We start from the raw sequence: 27623 nt of genomic DNA on the forward strand, positions 1-27623 counted from the left end.
CCCTACCTGACCAGGAGGCGGCCCAGCACCCTTGCTGCTGACAGGTGCAGTGACCGCTGGAATGAAGGTTTATCTGTGAGCTCAGATGAGAAGAGGCAGGGTCGGCACTCAGTCACAGCACAGCTGCCATCTTAATCATGAATGAATCCACTCAGCCTGCTCGTTACAACTGCGAAGTAGAAATGCCTCGCCAACTCAACTCCCAACCTCCTGCCCAGTACCACCAAGCCGACGTGACCACGTGACTCCACACGGAATGGTCCCTGCGGGCAGCACCACACAGGACAATGTAAACAGGGAACCAGGCTTTGCTTCAGAGCAGGATAGTCCCCTACCTTTTAAATCTTCACAAAAGTGTGTACAATAAAATATGTACATAAGCACTTCAGAAAGTTTAAAAGAATCTCTAAAAAGTATATACAGGGTTAAAATATCTCCCGGTGCGGAAGGTGCCGGCCTGTGTGTAGGAATGTGCGTGGGCTCTGGCCCAGCCTCCACTCCTCCGGCCCTGTGCCAGGCTTGCTGGGCCCACAGACGCCAGCCTGAAGCAGGAAGAGGCAACACCCCACAATCTTGGGGATAGAGACCTCGGCACGGGGCTCAAAGACACTGGCCTGAAGCAGGATGAGGAAACAATCCACAGTCTTGGGGACAGAAACTTCAGTGAGGTCGGTGGGCACAGCCCTGAGCTGGGCGGTGGAACCCTCCCAACCATCTCCAGAAACTGGAGCAAACCTAGCAGCCTCACCAGCCCCCACCATCAATCAAGTGGCAAAGTGCCCAAGGGTTTCTCTGGAAGCGCTTCCAGGGAAAAGTCTCTGGAACAAGGGGAAGCATTGTGGCTAAAGGAAGACATTTGGCTGTGAGACATATATTTCCACATCGAAGGACAGGTGACTCAGCCTGCTCCTCTGAATTTCAATATACTGATTTATGGATGCTTCCTGACATGGAGCTTCAAAGAAGTGAGTGGCCCCGGTTTAAGGATGTGCGTGTGATAACGGCGCCAATACACAGCCCCTGACCCGGGGTCACGGCTCAGACACGGCCAGCTCAAACATGGCCAGCACGTGTGTGCATGTGGCAACCCCACCTGTGCCTCACTTTGCTTGTTTAGAAATGCAAAAAATAATCAAATTTATGCTAAAAACAGATGATTTGGCTGAAAAAAGGTAGGTTCCCATTCTTCCTTTGGCCACAGTGGGAAGGACATGATCTGGGGCCGCGACATCCTAGAACACACCCAGATACACAGAGGGCTGTTCCCAAGGGGCAGGTGGAAGGAAGGAAACAAAGACGCAGATGCTGGGAGGGTCGCACTGTCCGTCTCACAAGTCTGGAAGGTGGGCGCTGCGAAGCCTAGCCCTGCACCTCCTCACCCTCCTCATCGTCTTCCTCCTCTGTGAAGTGGGTCTGCTTCTTGCGTACATTCCAGTGCAGACACTGGGCCAGGCTCTCAAACCAGTCTCTCACCGGGTCTTGGACGCAGATGGAGGGCAGTGGGTAGCAGGAGGTGGTGATGCTGATACTGGGGCAGGGAGAGATGCGGTGCAGCCAGGTCAGCCCGAGCACTTCCCTGAGCTGGCCAAGCAGCAGCTGAGCTGCAGGCCACAAGCTTGTTCCCACCGGCCTCAGTCTGCCCTGATAGCCTGCTTCCCAGGAAGAGAGCTCTGGATGGCGGGAACCTGCTCGAGCCTGTAACGCCCTCACCCTGCTCACACCACCCGCTGCCCCATCCTCTGACCCCTGAGTGAGGGGCTCCACGGTCAACCATGTCCTTCAGCCTGTCCCCGCTGGCCAGACCCAGGGCAGGCACTCAGTGGGTACACCTCTGCACCTCCCAGGACAGAGCGCCGTGGTCTGCCTGCCTCTACCCAGGGGACAGGAGGGGATGACCCAGGATGGTGACCAGCACCTCAAAGGTCCCCGGTGGCTGGGGCCCAGCAGGAAGGAGCGGACAAGTGCAGGACCTGGAAGCGGGGATGGGATCTCTAGCCAGCTTGGCACTGTGCTCTCTACTGGCCTTTCCCCTGCAGCCATGCTGGGCACCAGGCTTCCCAATACAAACCCTGCAGTGGCGGGGGGTGGGACAGGCGGGAAGGGGCCTTCACCTCCAGGAACATCCCTGGAAGGGCACACAGACCGGCTGCCCCTGTGGGCATTCCTGGGGCAGTGGAGAACGGGGAGCAGTGGGCGGACCCTCTGCAGGACAGGATTACGATGGAGTGTGCAAGTGGGTTGGCAGGGCACTGCAGTCAGGGTGCCCAAGCCTTCCCTATCCCTTTGTTCCTGGCTTCCTAACCAGTCCTGGCCCACATACCTGTCCCCATGGCCGATCTCCTGTCTCTTCCGTCCATCAAAGGAAACCCATACAGTGTTCCTGGCTTCTGGGGACAGCGTGATCTGGGAGCAAACAGAAGATGCATGGCCGTGGCATGGAGGCACAGCAGACATGGAGCTTCAGTTGGTCTCAGGGTGGCACCCACCCTCCCGCGTGCGGCCGGGGATTCTGGTAGGTCCAAAGGACTCGCACTCTCTGGGAGGCTCTCAACCCACAAGGTGGGATCCTCATTCTGATGCCCATTTCCCACTGGTGACCTTTCACCCTGGCCAGCCCTGAGCTCAGAGAACTGGCTGAGGAGAGGCTCCATGCACAGCCAGGGCCATATGAAGGAGGGAACTGCACTCGTGACTCAAGGGCAGGCCCCACCCGCCAGGCCAGGTAGATACGACCCAAAAGGTATCCCATGAGAGGTGGGGGGAAGAGGCGTGGTGTAACGGCTGCGAGAGGTGTGTGGAGGCAGTGCAGATGCGAGCAACAAGCCTAGTGGGTTCTCACTGGCATGGCTGACCCCCCCGCCATTCATGGGGACAGCAGGAGCCATGCTCACCTTGAGCTCCACTCCGGCAGGGACCACAATGGGCCGGAAGGACAGTGAGTGTGGGCAAATGGGGGTGATCATGATGGCTGGGACGTTGGGGTGGATCATGGAGGCCCCGGCCGCAGCCGCATACGCTGTGCTTCCAGTCGGGGTGGACACGATCACGCCTGCTGGGACATGGAGGTCTCAGCGTGGCCACCTACCAGGTTGCCCCTCCAGTCTCCCACAGCCCCGCCAGGCCTGGCTGTCTTCTCTGGGTGCAAAAAGTTAGGCAAGCAGGGGCCCATCCTACTCACCATCACCTTGCACTGTGGTGATGAGGTGTCCATCCAGGTAGACGTCCACGTTGGAGAGGTAGGAAGAAGGGCCTCTGTCAATCACCACCTCGTTCAGGACCTGGGGGCACAGAGGGGCCACATGTACTCAGAGAACAGCAGGACACAGCACATGGTGTTGCCAAGGGGAGGGCACCGACATACCCCACCCAACACCGGCCGCAGAGATGGCCACCTGCACAGGGCATTTCCAACGGGCATTATGGGAGGCACAGTCACAACCTCCCAGGATGGGGGCTTAATCTCTCAGGGACTCTCCCAGGAAGACAGGAGGGCTTCTCTATGTGGGGGATCCCCAGCCGAAGGTCACCCCACATGCCTACAGACCTGGTACTGCATGACCTGCTTCCCGACCTCAGCGTCCGGGGCCAGTGTGCCGTTCTCTCTGACCCCATTTGGAGCCACTGCCTTCTTCCCCCTGAGCTCCTTCACAACCCCAACTTTGAGCCGGCTCCGGAGGATGATGGCTGCATTCCCTAGAAAGCCAGAAAGCTGGCTGAAGACAGGTGGCCCCACAGAGCAGGCGGAGACCTCGCCCGAACAGGGACCCTGCTTTGCCCCAACTGACAGCAATGTCTCTGTGCCTTCTACAGAAAAATTATTCCCATCTACCATACAGAACATGTCTTCACGGCAGCTCTAGCCTGTGATCTGTTGACATGTTTCAATGTGCTAGTAGAAACGTTTGAACCATTCAGAATTTGGAAATCTCTGATTTTTGAAATTTAAATGTTGCTCTATGTGTCATTAAAAAAGAAAAACAAACACCAAAAACCCACTGAGAGGGCAATCTCATCTGGGGCTGGGTATCGGTTCCAGAATATCCCGACTCACCCTCTATCACCTGAGTAACTTGGGACTGGAAGTTCTCAAAGTTGAAGGGGGTCAGGAAGCCCAGGGAGCCGAGGTGGAAGGCCATGACAGGGGGCACACTGCCCTGTGGGCGGACGAGACAAGCACTCAGGACTTGGTCTGCCAGAGGCCACACAGGCTGCCTGGACTGCCCAGATGCAACGTGGGTTGGGGCCAGGCTCCCTGGCTCTACTGGAGAGTGGGCATCACCGTGAGGATCTGTGGGGGTGGGGGAGCTGTGCCCAAGAGCTGGGGGGTCCCAGCAGACACACCAGGAAGGCTATTCAGGGCCTGCGGGTAGACTCGGGAGGGTGGGGTCCCATGAGCCCAAAGAGGCTGAGATGACGTGGGGTGACTGTGCCTGAGGTCAGGAACTAGGTAGCAGGGTCCAGGCTGGGCTGGAAGGAGGCTGGAGGAGGGGGTAGTGGGGAGGCCCAGAGAACACACAGAACCAGCAGGACCCCTTAACGAACTGGCCGGCAGGACAGGAAGGGGCCAGTGAGGAAACAGTGACATCTGGCTGTGGGAAGCCAACCATGGGCTCTGGAAGAGGAGGCAGCATGGCATGGATGTGGCAGGCAACACGTACGTGGCCAGGTAGGGGGGTAGGGGGGCCTTGGCAGGGCTCTGCTGCAACAGGCAGCTGTCACCCCCCATGAGAGACTGCTGGGCTAAGGACTGAGGACAGCAAAGAGGTGGCTGTGTGACAGTGACAAGAGGACAGCTGGATCGGCCAAGGATGTGGCTGTCAGGGAGCAGACACCTAGGGTGGCAACAGCTCAGAGGCAGGCCCTGGGCAGAAGGACAGCACTGGACGCAGCAAGTGAGGTGAAGCCAGGCTGGTGGCATGTGGGCCGTGGTATCCCACCTCCCAGCGCTCTAACACCTCAGCCCACCCCCAGCGACCAGTCCACAGGTCCCCTGAGGCGCCTGCCCCGCTGGCCTCATCTTGCTTTTCTCTGCTTCCCATGGGACCCTCCAGAGCACTGTAGTCTGGGTCCCTCAGGGGTGGCCTTAGATGACCCTGGGCTTCCTTCCAGACCCTCTGTGGTACCTCCATGGGTCCCACTCGCAGCCCCTCCCGTCCTCTGCCTGGATCTGCAGCCACCCTTCTTGGATGTCTCCGGTCTGGGCCTCGCACTCACATGCCCCTGCCTGTGCTCCCAATGCAGCCTGTGCCCTGGCAAGGACAGGAGTGGGCACAGTGGCAGACCATTCTGCACAGGATTATCTGCACATCTCTCTACCACCAAGTGAACTTTAGCAAGTCAGTCCGCATCACGGCAAGAACACCCTACAGTGCCTCATCTCTGTGGCATGAAGCTGAGATGGGAAGAAGATGAACGTCACACTCTGAAAGCACCTCCCTACGCTGCACTGACTGAACTACAAATGTGCTGGTCTCACACGTCACCTGGAAGAGGGAGGAGGCGTACAGGAGGGTCCCATCTCCACCCAGGCAGATGATGAAGTCGATTTGATTGGAAATGTCATCATAATCTGGAAAAAAAACAAAAGGAAACAAAAGCCCTCACGTTACCCTTGGTCGAGAGCTGCAGTATGGCCAGCGCCAATGACTGGGAGGTATGCTGGAAGCTTCCATCAGATATAGGGTCCTGTCTATAAACCATGTGACAGAGAACAGAAACTCACCTTCTCTGAAAGTGCAGAATTTCTTCTTTACTGGTCCGAAGTTCTCATCACTCACGATAGCGGGGTCTTCCAGAACTTTCTTTTCCACATACACAATCATGTTGTTCTCCTAGAAGCAAAATGTGCCTGAGGCTCTTCTGGAGGCCCAGCAGGCCCCACCAACAAATCCCAGTTTAGGGCACGGGGGCTTTCCTAAGCCTCTTTTTAACACTAACATGCAAGGTAACAATGATTCCTCTTTGTGGCCACAGGTAGATTTCAATTTGCTCATTTCACATACAGACTTATGCCCTGTAGGTCCTGTTGGAGGCTCTGTGATGCTTGTTCTGACTTTAAGGGCTCCCGGCCCGGGCAGACTGAGGCCTCCCCATGCCTCGCTCTCCCAGAGGGGGTGCAGGTTAGTGGGGTACAGGCAAAAGCACCCTGCCTGGGCTCACCTCCATGAGGTACACACAGAGCTCCTTGAAGGGCTGCAGCAGGCTGGCGTCGCGGATCTTTTTGACAACAAGGACGCTCTTTGGAGCCTTGTTCCACGTCAGCCTCTGGCTCGCAGGGTCCTGGATGTGCCTTTGTGGGGAGGAGAGGGGGGTCACTCCACACGCAGCCTCCTCTCCAGGACAAGGGCACGAGACATGGAAAGGGTTAAACACCCTAAAACACACACTCAAGGCCATCGGTCTGCGGGTTTCATCTGTGCCGTGGTCGTGCCCTGGCTGTTGTACTTTTGCCAGGCCCGCTCACTGGTCCCAGCTCCAGCACTGGCTGGCAGATTTGAAGATACCCCGATTTACAAACAAGGCTGACTGCCCCATTCGATCCAGATGGCATCCTTCCCGTTGCTTCTACCGGAAAGCCCTGCTTGGCTGTCCCTCACAGTCTCTGAGCCCCAGGCCATGAACCCAGAACCTCCACAGACCCCCCCATACCCTCATCGTTATAGGTGCTGGTTTCGGTTCCTAATGAACCTACCACCTTGGGAACAAGAGCCCTGATTTTGGGCCAAGCTGCGCCCTCACCTTGCCCAGAGCCAGCAGAGGATGCCTCCTCCCATGGCCACTCCCAACCCCCCAACTCTGGAGCTCCGCCACCCAGGACCCCTGCAGACCCGTGTGTCCCACTGACTTGCATGGGGTGCAAGTGGCCAGTCCCATCCTCACCTTTAGGAGAACCACCTACTCACCGGTAACTTGAAAAGTGAAAAGCACCTTGTTTAAAGTCAGCTTTTGCCCTACCTAAGGGCAATTTCCAGAGGTTTCCGCAGTGTTCTGACTTGGGCTGTGAGGTGGAAGCATGGCGCTGGGAGCTGGGGTGTTCCTCCCAAGGCAGAGCCCACCCTACTCAGCCCTAGAACACCCCGGGACCTGCCTGGTGGGCGACACTGACTCCTGCAGGTCCATCTCTGCTGCATCAGCTGGCGGTCAGGGCTGCTAAGGGCCAGAGCCGAGCTGCAAGCACCTCAGCTTCCATACTTCCTCCTCTCGGATTGTTGGGAAACAGCTTCTAAAACTGCAGTGTAAGCCCAGCAAAAAGGTTTCCCTCTCCAATAAAAGCCCCCAAGCTGAGAAACCTGCTCAAAATGACACCTCACCAGGGACAGCAGACCCCAAAATATGACAACTCCACACACCGTTGGTGTTGGTAGAGGGCACAGGTGCACTCACCCCACCTGGGTGGGCCTGGCCAATGACACCTCAGCCGCTGCCTCCTCTGGGAGCCTTGTCGCCAGCCCCCCGGATCTCAGCTGCTGACAAGGAGCCTCCTGCTCCTAGAAGGCTGCAGGGTGCCAGCAGCAAGTGGCCATGCTGTACTGAACCACAGGAATGTGACCCAAGCCCACCACAGGGACACTCCCCACTGCAGACCTAACTTTTGCATCTACAAACCAAAAACAGAGCACAACTGAGCCGGCCCCATCCAAGGAGCTTCTGCAAATGAAACATCCACAAAGCAAACTTGCTTAGGCATCTCACTGTTTATTATATATGGCCCTCTTACTTAATCTCCTACTTAAAAAGGCCTCAAGATTACCTTTCAGGGCCAAGAGAGACAGCCTCAAGACTGCCTCCATACACAAGCTCACAGAGACCTTTGACCTGGCTCCTTTGGCGTGGCGCCCCCAACAAACCAGCACCCAGAGAGGAGCCCTGAGTGTGGGCTACATGCCTGGGTGAGAGGTGCAGGCTGAAGTGTCTTCTCTTCCAGCTGCTCTCGACAGTGCCTTCTAGCACTTTCCCAGAAGCACAGAAAACCGAAGTGACCGCCCATCTGGTGGCCAGTCCTGGCCCACGGAATCGGCTTGCTGTGGGAGGAGCTCCTGGGCCACAGTCAGGTGGAAGCACCCGTTGCCCAACAAGTCGGACACTTGTCACTGGCCTCAGGCAGCAAGTAACTCTAACTGGCTCTGGATAGCCCCTTCGCCTCACACTGACTGTCCCTCCCCTGCCCTTCGAGCAGGGCCAGCCAACCCCAAGGCTCCCAGCTGTCCCCCTGCTCAGGCCTGAGTGTCAGTCCTGTGTGACCACAAACCAGTTATTCCACTTCCTGCTGGGTCACCTGTAGCCAGGCAGGATCCTAGGCCATGAGGGCACCAAGCTGGCACAGTGGATGTGGCCCCTCTAGAGAGGAACCTGGGCCATGAGGGCATCACACCTGTAGCCCTTGTCAGCATGGGGCTGAGCCACACAAGACGGCAATTTCACACGTATGAACCCAATATAAACTACATGTTCACGGTAAAAATCTCAGTCAGTGAAGGCCCTTGCCATTACCTCTCTGACAATGTCTTACTTGTGAACGTTAGGGGAAAAGTTAAACACGGAATTAAGCTCCTGCCCTGCACAGGCCCTGAGAAGGGGCTGCAGAGACAGGGGAACAAAGAGTTGCCCCTGCATCCCTAGGGGACTCTGATCCCACAGATAGTCCTGGCTCCCACAGCGGTCGCCACGGCAACCTGTAGATTTGCGGGGGCTTGTGGGTAGAGAAAGCTGACAGCCCAGGAGCGCCCCTACTCAAACGCGTCCTGAGCCCCTGGCATGGAAGGTTCATCAGGGGCTCTGAGCGTGCCCTGACAAGCCCTCATCGGGCAGCAGACAGAGACAGAAAACAACAAAGAGCCGCAGTACAGTCAAGGCCAGTTAAGGCCAGGCGGCCAGGAGCCCCTTTCACAGTGACACTTGGTTAAGACACAAACGACAAGAGGAAGACTGGGAGGAGCCTCAGCCGAGGAGTGGCCAGCACCAGGCTGAGGCCAGTCTGAGCCTGGTGTGCACTGCTGGGGAGCACGGGGAGGTGGGGCAGCAGGAACTGGCAGGCAGGACCCTGCTCTGAGCCCCCAGGACTCTGTGGGGCACATAAGGTGTGGCTGTGCCTTGACTGGATTCTTCAAATTGTGGCTGCTGTGCACAGAGCTCCTGGTGGGGATGCCCGAGGGGCCGCAGTGGACAATGCTGTTATAGGGCTTGGGGATGGGTTTTGGGGTCAAAAGGACAGGCTTGGCTACTGGGTGGGGAGGGGCGGGCAAAGGAGAGGCCAGGCACCACCCCGACTACGTCTGCAGAAGTAACTAGACAATGTGGTGGTGGGGCAGCTCAGTTCTGGCCAAGTCCAGTCTGAAATTCTGCAGGAAAGCCCCAGCCACGGCCGGCAGCAGCCCAAGGCCACCAGGCTCTACCACCTTACCCGCAGCATCTGCGTAGGCAACACCTCAACAAAGTTGGCCACAAAGCAGCCACCCGTGCTGACGGGCAAGGGTGGACGAGACATCGTCAATACTGGGACGGATGTGGTCACCACTTCACAATTTGCAAAGTGGCTCCGTGGACAGCCCGGGCGGTGAGGGTGTGCCCTGCCATGTGGGGCCTGTTTGGGGAGTCCTGACTGAGGGGGCAAGGCCTCCACCCACCCTGCCGTGACCCTGCTGTCTGGGGATGAGGACACCATGTGTCACTGTGCAGCCGGGAGCAGCAGGGCCTCCTGTTAAGGGAGGTGATACAACGACCTACTCCTTCATGAATCTGACGCGCAGGAATCACTCTTCTTCCCTTCACAATCACGGTAAGCATGTCACGTCTCTGTGGCGCGGATGTGCTGTGATGTGTGGGGCCATAAAGCCGCAGCCCTGAGGCCTCACCTGAGCAGGTAGGCTGCCACGTGATCGATCCTTTTAGAATAAGGTATGTCCCACTGTCCCCAAAGGCTGAGCCTGAGGTGGAATTTTAACCTTTCAAACATTAGGCAGTCACGTAAGAATATGTTCTTGTCCCTGTGAAACACACACCAGGAGACCCACGCAGAGTGCAGGACAGGACATGGGGATGGGGTGCACGCCCCCTTGAGGCTACCCAACACCAGGCTCAGCTGCACAAGGAGTGGGTGGCAGAGCCCCTGACGATCAGAAGCTGAGTGAGCTGGCAGCACAGGCCACCTCAGTTTTAGAGCCTCTTTCAGAGGCAAAGCCCTGGACAGACACACACAAGGGGAGTGGGGTCCCTGGGGCCATCTGGTGCAACGCCCCTGGCCACTTAGATGGCACCTGATAGCAGCAAGGTGGGAGACTTCCTAAACAAGAAAAATGAGACGAGAAGAAAACTGACAAGTGTTGTGTCTGCAGTTCTGAAATAATCAGACGAGAAACATAGCTGGCCACCAAGTGTGCTGGTCTGGGGCACTGTCGGCTTCCCCCAAAGCAATTCACAGCTAAAATAACATAAACTGGAGCTTCTCCTGCTGAGGGCCATCCTGCCTGCTGGGCCCATGGCACGGCTGGGATGTGGCACCCTTGTGTCTGCAGGTACATGTGCCATTCCCTGCTCAGTGCCCGCGTACTCAGAGGCCGATTATGAGGCAGTACACCTCATGCTGAGGGTCAGATCTCTCACCATCACAGCAGTCACACACCGACAGGGCCCCCCAAGTCCCCCATATCCCCCCACACCTCCCTCTGACACGCACTTGAGGCCTGGTTATGAGGCAGCACACCTCATGCTGAGGACTGGTCTCTTGCCATGATGGCGGTCATGCCTGAAAAGGGGCCCCCTGCCCCCACCCCGCACTTACATGATGGTCTGCGGGTTCTGCAGCACACAGGCCTTTGGTCCAAAAGTGGTCACTGGGCATGGCCCGTGCAGGGAGCGGGTCCTCCTGTGGGGAGAGGGCAGGTGAGAGTCAGCGAGAAGGAGGGCAGCGCGAGGGCAGGACGCTAAGGACAGCCACAGACAGAACCTAGAGAATATTTTACTTCCAATAGTTTCAGCCCTGTTGTTGCCTGCATTCCATGCGAGGTCCAGAAGGTTCCACCTGCCCGCCGGGTGTGCCTGTAGCACTCACTGCCGCATACTATGAAAGCCCAGCAGCGGTCCTGAGATGCACCAGAGACCAGGAAGCTGGGCGGCTCCTTAGGACAGTGACACCCAAAGGGAGGTAGGTTCTGGCTGCCCAGACCATAGGGACGAGACCTGGGGTGAAGCCTGAGTTCTGAATTCGTGAAAAGTGTCTCAGCGGTTCTATGTGAGGCCTAACCCTCGATCTACGCTTGGGAATCAGGACCTTAGAAACAGCCCCCAAACAACCTAGATTAAAATCTAGCAAAAACGTCTGCTCTGCCAATAAGAAAGATACAGTTGAATGGGTGATTTTCCAATAACTGCCCAGTGACCCAACAAACCTGATTAACAAAACCGGGGGCTGCCACGGCCAAGGAGCCTCTGTGACACAGTAACCCTCAGGCTCCTTCCCCAGCTCCCATGACATGGTGACCCCAGGTTACTCCCACTGTCCATGTGGGGTCGCAGGCCACACAGCGGGGCTTCTGGATGAAGAACTACGAGGCTTGTTTAATAAGAACTCTAATCAGGAACCTCAAAGACGCCTGGAAACGCACTCTGGGGCGTACAGAGAACAATGCGCTTCCCCACGTGGGGTCTGATGGTCTACCCCCTTCCCTCAGGACAGGCTGCCGGACGTGTCCACCAAGCTGTGACTGTCTGGTCCATGTCCTCGAATAGAAACGTGATATGCCAAGAACAAACCCAAACCCAGAACCGAAAGTAACTCTGCCAAGAAAATGCCACCACTGCCCTGAGGTGGCCTGAAGGAGGAGGAGGAAATGAAATGAAACCTGGCATGACAACACACCCGGGGAGATGCACTTGGGCCGCTAAGCACACGGTCAGAGGCTCTGCAGCCCCCCAGTAAGTGAGGGGCCATGTGGCTCTCCCTCCCACATGCGGAGACCGCTCACTCTTTAAACAACTTTCTACCAAAGCAGGACCCACCACTGGCATTTCCCAGATATGGCCCTTGTTCTGGGGACATAGGGGCACCCCTCGCACTTCCTCCTAACCCATACGTTATGGACCTGCGGTCAGAGGATACCCCAGTGCAGCCCCAGCCCTGGGCCCGGCCTCGCTCTCACACTGTTATCCCCACCATGACTTGCAGAGTGGCCACAGGGCAGCCTGGGCCAGGAGGGAGCAGCTCGCCCATAAGCCTGTCCCAGCATATGAGAGGGTGTGCGGCCACCTCTGCAGAGAACAGAGGGACATGAGACTTCTGCAGCTGCTACCCCAACCCCTCGGTGGACCTGCTGTGATCCCTCACCCGGCTCATGCATCCCGCACCCATGCTAACCCAACTTACCCTTCAGCCTGCCCACCCACCCATTCCTGCACCCCGGTAGACCCGACGTGACTCCTCATACCACCCCACCCATCAGACCCTGGACTCTCAGAGAGAGCAGGATTCCAAAGGTGATGTCCTTGAGCCATACAGCTTCCATAGAGCAAAGCACACTCAGGGCACAGAGCATGTCCTGATTATAATGGCTTTGGTCTCACATCAAGTCAGTGTGGGCTCCCGCTAGGCAGTTACACGGTGACAGCCCATCTGGGAGTGTACACTCCCAGTGTCCCACAGACCCCCCATGGGTCTCTCGCTCCCTCCTCTCAGGACAACAGGCCCACCTCTCCATTCCCACATGGACAGCACCCCAGCCCCACCTCTGAGACAGATATCACATTCATCAACATTTACATGCAGAGATATACATTACTTGAAAAAATTCTTGGTGACAGTACTAATTATATAATGAAATCAAAGACAGGGTGGCCCATCGCACCTGAACTCCTTGGTGCTCCCCAGGGCAGGGGAGGCAGAGAGGCTGCGGGATTTGGCCCGGCCCCGGATAGGGTGGCTGTGGCTCCAGTCCTCATCCCCATGGCATGCCGTGCAGTGGTACGGGGCCAGGTCCGGGCTCAGCTCTCTGCTCAGGCTGTTCTTCTCCTGCTCCATGGCCACAGCCAGTGAGTGAGGATGTTGGGCAGAGAAACACAGATGCCTGAATTCATTGAAACAAAGCCAAGTGAATAAACACAGATATCTAACCACACACACACACACACACACACACACACACACACACACACACTTCAACAAGAAAAACGGCTAAAGTTCAATTCACCAAAAAACCTTTGAGGACTCCAAAGTCTACCTGTGGTTTCTGAATCACTCCAGAGGAGCCAAAAGTCAAAGAACAAGACAAACCACTGGGCCAGAGCTATCACAAATCAGGACAAAGGGGCTACCTGCCACGGGAGGGCCACACCCAGAAGCAAGCACCCTTGTGGCCAAACAGCAAGATCAAAACACAGTCACGCTATAGACAATACGGCTTGTCCACCAGGTAGAAACACACCTGTAAGTCATTAAACACCTCTTGGTCCTTGACAGAGAGGGAAGACCAAAATAAACACAGAAGCGCAGAATAGGTAGAGCTAACAAGTCTGTGGCAACAAATAAATACCGGATTCCACATCCTGCAAACAGAGTCAACATTTTTAATCCAGCACCTATGAAACATTGACCAAAGCTGACCTACTAAGCCTCAAAGAAAACTTCAAATTCCAAAGAGTAGCCAAGGTAGAGAACCTCATGTTCTGACCACAGTACAGTAAAACCAGAAAAATAAATAAGTACAAAGAAAACAATCCTCCAACCACTGGGAATTTTAGAACCTTCTCCTAACCAACTTAAGGATCAAAATCGATGTCAAAACCAACATTAAGATCAACACAGTGAAGACAGCCTACAGAATGACATAAGAAAATATTTAGAAATTGTGTATCTGATAAGTGTGTTGAATCCAGAATATATAAAGAACTCCTACAACTCAACAACAAAAAGATTAAAGAACCCAATTAAAAATGGGCAAAGGACTTGAAGTGACATTTCTTCAAAGGTGATATATAAGTGGGCAGTAAGCACATGAAGGGTGTGCAATATCATTATTCATTAGGGAAATGCAGATCAAAACCGCAATTAATTACCACTTCATACATACAAGGATGGCTATTATCAGAAAAATGGGATGTGGAGAAATCGAAACCCTCGTCCATCGCTGGTAGGAATATAAAATGGCGCAGCTGCTGTGGAAAATAGTTTGGCGGTTCCTCAAAAAGTTTAACACAGAAATATCATGAGTTCACAATTCTACTCCTGGGTATATACCCCAAAAGCACTGAAAGTAGGGACTCAAACAGATTCGTGTACACCACTGCGCACTGCAGCACAACTCACAACAGCCAAAAGGCGGAAATGACCCAAGTGTCCATCAACAGACGAATGGATAAGCAAAATGTGGTCCATCCATACAATGGAATATTATTCAGCCATAAAGAGAAACGATGCATTTAGTTTATGTTAATTGTGGTAGAACGTTTTGGATGAGGACAGCTACAGTGGTGGCACACATTAAAAATGTAATCAATGTCACTGAGCTGTAAATGTGGAAGCTGTGTTGGTGTGTCTGTTTTCACCACAACAAACAAACAAGAGAAAAACAATTTTTAAAAAAAGGAGTAATGTTACAACATGGACCTTGAAAACATTATGCTGAGTGAAAAAAGCCAGACACAAATGGTCACAGAGTGTATGATTCCATTTATAGGAAACGTCCGGAATAGAGAAACGCACAGAAACAGAAAGTAGATTAGAGGTTACTAGGTGCTGGGGGAAGGGGGAAATGGGAGCTATTGCTTAATGGGTGCTAAGTGTCTGTCCGGGGTGACGAAAAGTTTTGGAAATAGTGGTGATGGTTGCCCAACCCTGTGAACGTATTTAATGTCACTGAATTGTACACTTAAAACGGCTGGTATGGAAAATTTCATGTTCTATAGATTCTGCCACAAATAAATTTTAGGGTCATCTCTGAAATAAACAACATTCACATATAGAATCCACACAACAGCAAAGCCTACAGGGCCCTGTTACAAGAAACCAGAGAATGAAAGTTAATGAACTAAGCAATCACTCAATGAAGCTAGAAAAACAAATAAGCCTAAGAAAAGCAGAAGAAACAACAGAACGGAGGCAGATGTCAGTACTGGGGAAAGTGACTAAGAAAAGTGCACGTGGTGACTAAAGTTAAGAGCAGGGTTTGGAGAAACAAATAAACCACTTGCTTAGATCGAGGGAGTAAAGAAACAACACTAGTGAACCTGAAAACTCAAGATAAAAAGAATGCTTTTCCAAGACATCTGTCAGTGTGGGCCCAGGGAGTGAGCATGCAGATGGCACATGAGCAGCCTGAGGCCAATGACTCACTGCTTTGAGACATGGTCACTGAGGCTGCTCCTTGGCCAGCACAATCCTGACCCCCAAAACCTGCCAAAAGGAGTGAAATGGAATAAAACATTCCTGGCTACTTACTTATGGGCTTGGACGTAAAAAATCCTGCACAAAGTGAATAGAATCCAGCAGCACTAAAAGATCAATATGCCATGCGTGACCCAGTGATTTTAATAAAATTCACGACATGAATGAGCAAAGGAAGCATAAGATCACCTCAGTGGCGGCTATTTCCACTTTTTGGCTATTGTGAAAAGTGCTGCAGTTAATACGTGTGTATAGGTTTCTGTTTGTACTCCTGCCTTCACTTCTTCCGGGTATATACCTAGAATTGAGATTGCTGGGTCACTTGGTTGTTCTATGTTCAACTTTTTGAGGAACTACAAAACTGTTTTCCACAATGGCTGTACTATTTTAACAGCAAGGGATGAGAGCTCCAGTTTCTCCACAACTTCACCAACAGCTGTTGTTGTTGTTTTTTTAATCATTGCCATTCTAAAGGGGGTGATAGCTCATAGTGGTTTGATATGCATCTCCCTAATGGCTAGTGATGTTGAGCATCTCTTCATGTGCTTGTTGGCCACTTAATATCCTCTTTGGTGAACTGTCTGTTCAAATCCTTTGCCTATTTTTTGATTGGGTTGTTTGGCTTTTTGTTGTTAGATTGTAGAAGTTTCACGTATATTTTGGATATTAGGCTCTTATCTCCTATCTGGTTCCCAAAAATTTATAGGTTGTCTTTTCACTTTGTTGATAAAGTTCTTTGGTGAATAAAAGTATTTAATTATTGTAAGGTCCCATCTATTTAGTTTCTGCTGCTTGGGCTTTTGTTGTCACCCTTACCCCTCGATTTTCTCCTAAGAATTTTAAGGTTTTAGTTTTCACATTTAGGTCCTTGATCTACCCTGAGTTGGTTTTTGTGTATCACCTGAGGCATGGATCTTGATTCATTCTTCTGAATGTAGAGATCCAGTTTTCCCAGTACCACTTATTGAAGAGACTCTTCCTTCCCCATTGGACAGGCTTAACACTCTTGTTGAAAATCAGCTGACCATAGATGTATGGGCTTATTTCTGCACTTTCAATTCTATTCCATTGGTCTATATGTCTATATTATTATACCGGTATCACCCAAAAACCCACTGCCATCAAGTCAATTCTGACTCATAGGGACCCCATAGCGTTTCCAAGGCTATAAATCTCTACGGAACCAGACTGCCACATCTTTATCCCGTGGAGCTGCTGGTGGTTTCCAACCACTGACCTTTCAGTTAGCAGCTGACTGCTTTAACCACTGGGCAACCAGGGCTCGCTATACTAGTACCAGGCTGTTTTAATTACTGTAGCTTTGTCGTATGTGTGAAATCAGGAAGTGTAAATCCTCCTCCTTTTTTCTCCTTCTTTGTCAAGTTTGCTTTAAGCTATTCAGGGTCCCTTGCCTTTCCATATAAATTTAAGGACTGGCTTTTCCATTTCTCCAAAGAAGGTTTTGGAATTTTGATTAGTATTACGTTGAATTTATAGATTGTTTTGGGTGGTACTGACATCTTAAGTATATTAAGTCTTCCAATCTACAAACATGGAATGTCCTTCCATTTATTTAGGTCTTCTTTAATTTCTTTTAGTGATGTTTTATAAGTCTGTATACAAGTCTTTCACCTTCCTGTTTAAATTTATTGCTAGGTACTTCATTCTTTTAGATGTTACTGTAAATGGTAATGTTTCCTTAATTTCCTTTTCAGATTGCTCATTGCTGACGTACAGAAACCTGACTTATTTTTGCATGCTGAATTCGTACTCTGACCCTCTGCTGAATTCATTTATTAGTTCTGATGGCTTTCCTGTAGAATGTTTGTGGTTTCCTAAGTATAGGATCATGTCATCTGCAAATAGGGAGAGTTCTACTTCCTCCTTCCTGATTTGGATAGCTTTTTTTTCTCTCCTAGCCTAGTTGCTCGAAATATGGTCAATAGATTTTTGACAAGATGCGAAGGTAATTCAACAGGGAAAGGATAATCTTTTCACCAAACAGTTCGGGAACCTTCACTTAACTACCACAAGATGTCTATTCTTCTCTAGTGCACATGGATCATTCTCCAGGAGACCACGTATTAGGTCACAAAACCAGTCTCAAATTTAAAAAGACTGAAATCATATGAAGTTATCTTCTCTGAATATTGTTGAATAAAACTAAAAATCAGTAATAGAAAGAAAGCTGAAAATTTCATAGAAACGTGGAAATCAAACGCACCATTAGACAATCAACGGGAAATCAGAAAACACTTAAGAGATGAATGAAAATGAAAGCACAACATGCCAAATCCTATGGGAAATTTACAGCTGTAAATACCTACACTGAAAAGAATAGAGAGCCCAAATCAATAACCTAACTTCACAACTTGAGAGACTAGAAAAGGAAGAGTAAAGGACGCCCGATACAACCAGAAGAAAGGAAATAATAAAGACTAGAGCAGGGATAAACAAAATAGAGAACAAAACAAAAGAGAATCAACAAAATCAAAAGTAGGTTCTTTGAAAATACCAAGAAAATTGACAAACCACTAGCTACAATGACGAAGGGAAAAAAAGAGAGAAGACACTATTAACGAAAAGTGGAAGTAAAAGTGGTGACGTTACTGTCAACCTTATAGAAACTAAAAGAATTGTAACAGAATACTATAGAAAATTGTATGCCAAATGTTATGGGTTGAACTGTGTTCCCCTCCAAATATGTGTTGGAATACTAACCCTACCTGCGGATGGAAATCCTGGTCACGTAGTGGTTAAGAGTTCAGCTGCTAATCAAAAGGTCAGCAGTTCAAAACCACCAGGAGCTCACTGGAAACCCTATGGAGCAGTTCTACTCTGCCCTAGAGGGTTACTTTTGAGTCGGAATCGACTCTACAGCAAAAGGTTTGCTTTTGGTTTTTTTTATACCTGTGGATATAATCTCATTTGGAAAGAGTTTTCTTTGTTATGTTAACGAGGTCATGTCAGTGTAGGGTGTGTCTTAAAAAACCAAATCACTTTTGAGATATAAAAGGAGCAGACTGGACACAGAAACAAGCAAGCAGGAATGGGGGAAAGACAGATGCCATGTGGAGATCTCCAAGGAACTCCAAGAAAAATGCTAGAGAAGCTGAGACAAGTATATTCCCCCACAGCGGACAGAGAAAGCCATACGCGAAAGCCAGTGCCCTCAATTTGGACTTCTAGCATCCTAAATTATGAGAAAATAAATTTCTGTCCATTAAAACCACCCAATTGTGGTATTTTTATGATAGCAGCAATAGGAAACTAAGACACCAACAAACTAGATAATGTAGATGAAATGGATAAATTCCTAGAAACACCATAAACTACCTAAATTAACTCAAGAAGAAATAGAAAATCTCAACACACCTATAACAAGGGAAGAGATCGATTCAGTAATCTAAAACCTTTCAACAAAGAAGTGTCCAGGATCAGATGGCTTCACCGGTGAATTCTACTAAACATTTAAAGAAGAATTAGCGTCAATTCTTCTCAAACTCTTCCATAAAATAGAGGAGGAAATACTTCCCAATTCATTCTATAAGACTGCCACTACCCTGATACCAAAGCCAGATAAAGACACCACAAGGAAACGACCAACCAAAATCCTTAATATAGACGTAAAAATACTGAAAGAACACTATTGAGCAAAATCCAACAGCATACTAAAAGGATTATAGAGCATGACCAAGTGAGATTTATTCCAGCCATGCAAGGGTAGTTCAACATAAGAAAATCAATTATATAATAGGTCACATTGACAGAATAAAGAAAAACAAACAAAAACATATAATCGTCTCACTTGCTACTGAAAAAGCTTTTGACAAAATCCAACACCCTTTCATGATAAAAGTTCTACTTTGCCGCTAGGAAGGCAAGAGAAATTCCTCAACAGGATAAAGGGAATTTATGAAAAACCCACAGTGAATGTCATACATATTGGTGAAAGACTGAAAGCTTCCCCCCTAAACCAGGAACAAGACAAGGATGCTGGCTTTCACAGCTGCTACTTAACAGTGTACTGGGAGTCCTAGCCAGAGCCATTAGTCAAGAAAAAGAAATAAAACGCATCCAAACCAGACAGAAAGAAGTAAAATTACCTCTATTCACAGATTACATGATACTAATATAAAAAATTCCAACTAATCCACAAGAAAGTTGCTAGAGGTAATCAAAGAAATCTGCAAAGTTACAGGGTATAATATCAACACACAGAAATCAGTTGTGTTTCACCTGTACTAGGCAAGGTCATGGCAGCTCCATAGACACATCCAAACTCCCTGAGGGACTGAATTGCTGAGCTGAGGGCTGTGGGGACCATAATCTCAGGGATTATCTAGCTCAACTGGCATGACATAGTTTATAAAGAGTATGTTCTACATTCTACTTTGGTGAGTAGTGCCTGGGGTCTTAAAAGCCTGTGACCAGCCATCTAGGATACTCCACCAGTCTCACCCCTTTGGGAGCAAGAAAAATGAAGAAAACTAGAGATATAAGGGAAAGATTAGTCCAAAGGATTAATGGACCACATCTACCACGGCCTCCACCAGACTGAGTCCAGTACGAGACAATGCCCAGCTACCACCACTGACTGCTCTGACAGGGATCACAATAGAGGGTCTGGGACAGAGCTGGAGAAAAATGTAGAACAAAATTCTAACTCAAAAAGAAAGAGCTGGCCTGAGAGAGACTGGAGAAACCCTGAGAAAATATGGCCCTGGACACCGTTTCAGCTCAGTAATAAAGTTACTCCTGAGGTTCACCCTTTAGCCAAAGATTGAACAGGCCCATGGAACAAGGAACAAAACAAGACTAAGGTGGCATACCAGCCTTGGAGCAGGGACTGGAAGGCAGGAGGGAACAGGAAAGTTGGTAATAGGGAACCCAGGGTTGAGATGGGAGAGTGTTGACATGTCATGGGGTTGTTAACCAATGTCATAGAACAATGTGTATACCAACTGTTAGATGAGAAACTAGTTTGTTCTGTAAACCCTCATCTAAAGTACAATTAAAAAAAAAAAATCAGTTGTGTTTCTATACACCAGCAACAATCTGAAAAGAAAATTAAGAAAATCCTTCTTTTTATAACAGCATTGTAGTGAAATGAGTTCCTTTATGTGGCATTTTGCCTTGGTAATCCAGAAAAGCAGCTTGAGAGATCTTTCCCTAAGCCCTGAGGAGCTCCCTTTGCCCTAGTTTATATATATATGTGTACATAGATATACATGGCTAGCCCCACAGAGGTTTTTCAGACAGAAAGCAGCAAGAAGCAGCAAAGGGAAGAAAAAGAAGCAGAGAGAGAGAGGTGGCAACATCTCCTAAACGAGCTGTTTGAGGGCTATTAACACCAAAGACAGCAAGAGGCCCAAAAGGGGCCCAGGGACAGAGCTTGCAGAGACAGGCTAGTAACAGGCCCTGTGGCAGAATCAGTGGTGACAGCAGGGACAAGAGGAGCCTATCCTGAGGGGCTGAGAGGAGGCCTGCATGGCTGAGAGAGTTGTCTGCACTGAAGAAGCGAGACTTTGCCTAATGCTTCCTGCTCCTACTCCTGAGCTGCACCCTGTTACTTCCTTAATAAACTACTTAACTCCAGGTGTGGTCTGTGAGTTCTATGCTGCCACCGCAATGGATTATATAACCCAGAAGAGAAGTAGGGAGTGCCATGGGAGGGATGGCTGGTGTCAGCATTGGTAAAAAGGTTGGAGAGTGGAGACACGTCTGACCTCCCCCTCGTAGAGATCGGCTTTGGGCTTATCTTGATTCTCATTATCCTCCCTGAGGTTAGACAGGTTCTGACGATCCTATTACTACTCCCACCAGTTTACAAGCATCTAATAGAATAAAATACTCAGAAATAAATTTAACCAAGGAGGTGAAACTTTTACACCTGAAAACTATAAAACACTGCTACAAGAAATTAAAGGACATCTAAATAAATGAAAAAAAATTCTGTGTTTATGGACTAGTAAACTTAATATCATTAATGTCAATTCTTAATAAAAAAAGTCAATTCTACCCAAACTGATCTACAGATACAAAGCAATTCCTATTAAAATTTCAACAGTTTTTCTTTCCCCCCCCCCAATCCTCAAATTCATATGCAATTATAAGGGGCCCTGAATACCCAAAGCTATCTTGAAAAAGAAAAAAGTAGAAGGACTCACACTTTCTGATTTCAAAACATACTATAAAACAATAGCAATAAAAACAGTATGGTACTGGTATACTGATCAACATATTGATCAATGGAATAGAATTGAGAATCCAGAAATAAACTCATGTTACCTATGGCCAAATGAGTTTTGATAAGAGTGCCAAATCTACTCAATGGGGAAAGAATTGTCTCTTCAAGAAATGGTGCTGGGACAACCGGATTTCCATATGCAGAAGAATGAAGCTGGACCTATACCTCATACCATATACAAAAATTAAATCAAAATAGATCAGTAACTTAAACGTAAGAGCTAAAACCATAAAACTCTTAGAAGAAAACTGAGAGAAAGCTTCAGGACCTTTTTTTAGGTAATGGATTTTTAGATATGACACCCAAGATAAAAGCAACAAGAGGAAAAATAGATATACTGGACTTCACTAAAATAAAAATAAAAAAAAAAACTTCTGTGCATCAAGGGACATTATCAACAAAGTGAAAAGACACCTTGCAGGATGGGAGAAAATATTTGGAAACTCTATGTCAGAAAAGGGTTTAAGATACAGAATATGTAAAGAACTCTTAAAACTCAACAACAAAATTACTAACAACCCAATTAAAAAATGAATAGACACAAATGGCCAATAAGTACAAGATGCTCGACATCTTTACTCATCCAGGAAGCGCAGACCAAAACCTTAGTATGATCACTTCACACCCACTAGGATGACTATTATCAGGAAAATGGAAAATAACCAGCATTGTCGAGGGTGTGGAGAAATCACACAACACTCATACATCATCATGGGTTTGACTCTGGGCTGTGTAAAAACAACTGACCACGCCAACTGTTCCTGAGGATACGGAGAAAGTGGAACTCTCATACACGGCTGGTAAGAATGTAAAGATAGTTTGGAAAACGGTTTGGCAGTTTCTTAAAAAGTTAAACACTATATGACCCAGCCATTCTCCTATTTACTGGAGAGAAATGAAAGCATATGTCTACACAAATATTTGTATAAAGAACTTTATTTGTAATGTCCAAAAATGAGAAGCAACTCCAATGGCCATCAGCAGATGAATGGAAAATCAAGTTGTGGTATATCTATACAATGGAGTATTACTCAGCAATAAAAAAGAAACTGTTGATACACACAACACGGATGAATCTCAAAAAATTATGCTGAGTGAAAGTTTTTTAAGTACATATGGTACAGATTCTATTTACATAAAATCCTAGAAAATGCAAGCAAAGCTATAAGACAAAAGTAGATCGGTGGCTGCCTGGGGATGTGGGCACAGAACGGTCAATAGAAGGAACTACAAAGGGGCATGAGGAAACGTTTGGGGGTGATGGAGATGGTCATTATCTTGATTACGGTGACAGTTTCACGAGTGTGTATGTATGTCAAAACTCACTTTGAAATATGTTGTTTATTACACATCAGTTATAAAGCTGTAAAAAGAAATTTTAAACTAAAAGAAAACACTGATCTAAGTTAGTGGGTACAAAGAATTTGTTCATTCACCCATTCATCCCCTCTTCAAATACTTCTTTGCTCAGCTTCTGGGACACTATATTCTCGGTTCTTCTCCCATATCACTTGGCTGCTCCTGCTCAGTCTCTTTTGCTGGCTTTTCCTCTTCCTGACCTTTGGATGTTGGGTGGCCCAGGCCCAATCTCAGTCCTCATCATTAGCTCCAGGCCCTCCTTCAGTGGTCTCATCCCATGGTTTTAAACACACCTAAAGATTCTGCTGGGGAGACAATTCTCCGTGTGTTTCTCATGTTACTGCAAGTTCACAAGCGAGAAACTAGCCACCTTTGTTCTGGGCTACCACCTTTTCAAGGAGGTTTATACAGCCAATGGCCTTGCAAGACAGACACCATTTCCCTTCAAAACAAAGGACAGGCCTGCTTACTGTCCATTATGACAAAGATGTCTCCCCAAGGAACACAGGGCAAGCCTGCTTTCTGCCCATTATAAAGCAGTTGGATTCCCTAGACTCTGGGATTCCCTCCTGTGATGCAATCAACTTTGTATGCAATATCACCTGGCCCACTTGTGTCGCCTTGTGGAGCTGGGGTAATGCTCTGGGACTGCTACAGTTGTGTGTAACCAAGTCCTGTGTCTTCTGTCAGCATCCATGAAGCTGTGGGAGGCTATAAAAATGGCATGGCCGACAGCATCTGACTTCCTCTAACTCCACAAGGGGTGAGGACAATCAAGATCAAGAACCCAAGACTGACTCCTATGAGGCAGAGGTCAAACATATACCTCCACCCTCCAACCTTTTCACCATTTCTGACAACCATCCCTCCCACGGCACTCTCTACTTCTCTGCTAGGTGCAAGAATTTGTTGCAGTGGCCACACAGAACTCACAGACAATACTCATGATTATGGGCTTATTAGGGAAGTAACAAGTTACAATTCAGGATCAGGAATGATTCAGAACACAGTTGACTGGTCAGGGCAGCTTTTCAGCTGTGCCTGCAGGCAGATCTCTCCCTTGGCCTCTGTTCCTGGCCTCTGCCCTGCTCAGTCAGGTGTTACAAAGTTCTTTAGCTCCGCCAGTAAATGCCCAGAGGCGCCCCACTCTGCTAGAAAGCCTCCTGCCAGAAGGCACTCAATTCACTCACTCCATAGGTCGGCACACCCACTGTAGCCACCTCACTCTGTGGTAAGGGAAGCCTGCCGCCATCTCACGCCAATCTCCTGGTTTTACTGCTGCCATTTATCTGCCACTGTTTCTCACTGTCTCATGCTGTCTCCAATGTTACAGCTCTCTCTCTGTCTTCTGGGTCTAGGAGGTTCTCAGCGCAGGGACTCCAGGTCCAAAGGACACACTCCATTCCTGGTTCTTCATTCTTGATGGTAGTGACGTCCCCTCTTAGCTGTGGGATTGGCTCTCTTTTAAGCCTAACAGATGGCAAGACCAACCAGTCTCCTCATTAGGGTTCCATATACCTTATTTGTGTGGTCCCACCCCCCACAAGGGGGCCATGCACCTTATCTGCACTATTAGAAAGCTGTCCAATTCCCTTGTTGAGCCCCAAGTACCTTATCTGCATAGTTTCACCCAATCATTATGTGGGCATCACAAAGACTGGCTAGAAGGCCCATATTAAGTAATTCACAGTACCACACAGGCCAACTCAACTGCCTACAAACAGGTTAACATCTCAGACTCTTCACAGTTCTGACAGACATCCACATTTATCTCCTGCCCTCACCTCTCCCCTGAATTCCAGACTTACACAGCCTATGGCCAAATCCAAACTCTTTAATTCTTACATGAATGTGTTAATATCAGTGTTTCCTGTCTCAGAAAATAGCATCGTCATTTGCCACATTGATTTGGCCAACCTATAGAGTCACCCCGAACTGCTCTTTTTCATACCCTACCTTCAACTGGCCAGCAAATAGGTATGGTTCTACCTTGAAAACATGCCTTGAATCCAACTCCCACCTTCCCCATCACCTCTCTCGTGGACAGCTGCAACAGGCTCCTCACTGGTCTTCAGCTCCCATCCTCTCCCTGCCTCAACCAAACCCCCCCAATAGCAGCCAGAGAGCTTTTAAAATGTCAATGTGTTCCTGCCATGCCTGGTTGGGGCCCTCAGTGGCTTCCTATGGCCCTAACTCCCACTTGCGCCAATCTGTCCCCTCGCTGCTCTCCTCTTCCTCACCATGCCCCCCCACACTGCCCCCTGGACACTCTACCCAAGCTCCACCTGTGAGCCTGGCTCAGAATCTCCCTTCGTTTAGGTGACTGCTCAAATGCCACCTCCCACAAGAACACCCTGCCCCTGCTCAGACTTCCTCTACCCCCTCACCCTCATTTCCTTGTCTTCACACCATCATCGCTACCTGACTTTACATTAAGTTTTCACCTGTGCACTGTAGAAAAGGACCAAGGACTGAACTGGGCTGAACTCCCACATCCAGGAGCCAAGAGGAAATGAATCAGGGACAAAACCAAGAGGGTGTGACATCAAGAGTGCAGGTACAGGAGGCTCCAGAACAAATGGCCACTGGCTGTGCCAAGTGCCCCAGGGAAGAACAGAGAGGAGACCACAGGGGAATCGGTGATTTCTAGCATCTGACCGCCAAGAACGCAGAGGGTCCATGCGGCACCCAGAAAGGTGCGAGGACCCCTAGTAAGAGACACAGAAAGGCAGACTGTGGCTCAACATATGAAACCAGACAGATAAGCTGACCACCTCACTTCCTTGTTATGATAAGAACTGTCCAAAAGAACAAAATAAGAGCTAACTTACTGAGCAGCTTCTGGGAGTTGCCACTGTCCTGCTTTGCTTGCATTAATTGGCATAATCCTCACAAGAACCCAAGAAGGAAAGCACCATCACCCCATTTGTTGGCTTTTGATGGCCGCACGTACCCAGAGTGTAGGGTCGCGGTGCTGGAACACGCAGCGCTCGTCACTGGCCCACATGTGACCCTCTTCCTTACTGATTGACTTTTATTCTTAACCACTTTTAGTCTTTTGTTGGCACCCTCAACAGAAATGCAGGATGTTGATGCTTACATCTACCTATGGGACCCGCAGTGCAAACTCTCCCTATCTTGTGTTCATTTCCTTTCTAGGTGGTTTCATCAGTTTGTACATGTATCTACGGGACACATTTCTCTCTGTTGCGGCCTGTTGCTATGGCTTACGCCCATTTCACAGATGAGACAGCCGAGGCTGGATAACAACTCCCATTGTCCTGTAAGTCTTCATTTAGCTAGTGGCTCCAGGGTCATCGTACTGTTCCAGAACAGTGCCGGCCAAGCAGTGGCCACCTAGCCACAGAGATTACGGACACACAGCCACCCAGGTCTCAATGTGGGGGTGGGTATGCTGTGAAGACAGTAGGTTTGAAGTGGGTTTACTGAAACAAACTAAAAAGGAATTTAGCAACGTTTGAGTGAAATTAGAACTATTAAACAGCAACTCATGATTTTAAAACAAAGTATCATTAGGAAATACTTTTCAGCTCTGTCACTGGGCAGCCTTGAAGCAGTGCCCCCAGCTACCTCAAGGACATATCCGCAGTAAACAGACAAACTGTTCTCATCTGACGTGCAAGACCAAGCCCTGTGTTCTGGGTTCTAATATCCTCCATTAAAGGCACCCGAGGCTATTCAGATGGTGCTGATTCCATGTCCCCGGCTTATAATAGCCTGCTGCCAAAAAAAGGCAACAGAGCCAGTTTGAAGGACTCCAATCAGCCAAGTTGTAACCATGCAAATTTCAAAAAGAAAATAATCGCAAAAAGTCAGAAGTGAGGTCTGAGAAAGAGTCCATGCAGGACCAGGTGTCAAGTCATGTAAAATGGCATCATGCAAAGCAGGGTGGGTGTAACAGGAGCTGGGAGGCCACGGTGAGCTTTGATGGCAGGAAGCATCGCTGCACAGGCTGCTTGGTCCCCAGGCTGACTACATGTCCACCCATGGGACCTCACACACACACACTCTCCACCGTGTGTGCATGGGGAGCAGGGACAGGGAGCCAGGCAGGCAGACGCAGGCTCAGGGACACCCAACCAGGATCAGGATGACCGATGAGAAACAAAATCATCCGGCAAAACCCTGACAGAGTGCACACCCAGCACCCACTGCACTAAGCCTTGTCCCAGAAGTTACCCAAGAGGGGGTCCAGAAACAGACCATGACTAGGCTGCCGGCTGGCCCAGGTACCTGAGGACAAGGCAGAGCAGCTTCTAGGTTCAGGCCCCTGGCCACCATGGGCCACGGACCCGGACCCGGGCCTAGCACAGCAAAGGCCCTGCCCTTGGTGCCAGCATCAGCCAGCCGGAGGCGCTAGGAGAGGCGACTGTACTCTCAGCTGCCTGACTTCTTGAAATAAGGCCTCTGACTTACTTCTCAGTTAAAACGCAGTTCTGCCAGGGCATTCTTAGGTTCCCAATAACATACAAGATCAATAGATAATAACAGCTTATGGATCAAGAGTGTCCTGGTGGCACAGTGGTAGAGAGATCATCTGATAACCAAAAGGTCAGCAGCTGAATCTACCAGTTACTCCTTGGAAATCCCATGGGGGCAGTCCTACTCTGTTCTATAGCGTTT

The 27623-nt window shown here is 49.4% G+C and overlaps 1 protein-coding gene across 8 annotated transcripts in view; it reads right to left on the reverse strand.

The window, feature by feature from the left end:
- Positions 1-7: 7 nt before the first annotated feature.
- NADK (NAD kinase) overlaps positions 8-27623 on the reverse strand; it is a 35930-nt gene continuing 8314 nt past the window's right edge. For 5 of the 8 annotated variants that reach the window (XM_064281096.1, XM_023552150.2, XM_010593176.3 and 2 more), the window contains exons 2-12: positions 12837-13055; positions 10778-10861; positions 6160-6289; positions 5723-5831; positions 5484-5569; positions 4052-4154; positions 3545-3693; positions 3179-3278; positions 2892-3049; positions 2321-2403; positions 8-1528 (exon numbers count right to left, since the gene is read on the reverse strand). In XM_064281096.1, the coding sequence (XP_064137166.1) occupies positions 1360-1528; positions 2321-2403; positions 2892-3049; positions 3179-3278; positions 3545-3693; positions 4052-4154; positions 5484-5569; positions 5723-5831; positions 6160-6289; positions 10778-10861; positions 12837-13055 (1390 nt within the window). In that variant the 3' untranslated portion in view covers positions 8-1359. The remainder of the gene's footprint in view (positions 1529-2320; positions 2404-2891; positions 3050-3178; positions 3279-3544; positions 3694-4051; positions 4155-5483; positions 5570-5722; positions 5832-6159; positions 6290-10777; positions 10862-12836; positions 13056-27623) is intronic. The other 3 variants (XM_064281097.1, XM_064281099.1, XM_064281098.1) reach the window with 3 other exon arrangements.

Source organism: Loxodonta africana, chromosome 3, assembly GCF_030014295.1.
Source record: "Loxodonta africana isolate mLoxAfr1 chromosome 3, mLoxAfr1.hap2, whole genome shotgun sequence".
Taxonomy (NCBI): domain Eukaryota; kingdom Metazoa; phylum Chordata; class Mammalia; order Proboscidea; family Elephantidae; genus Loxodonta; species Loxodonta africana.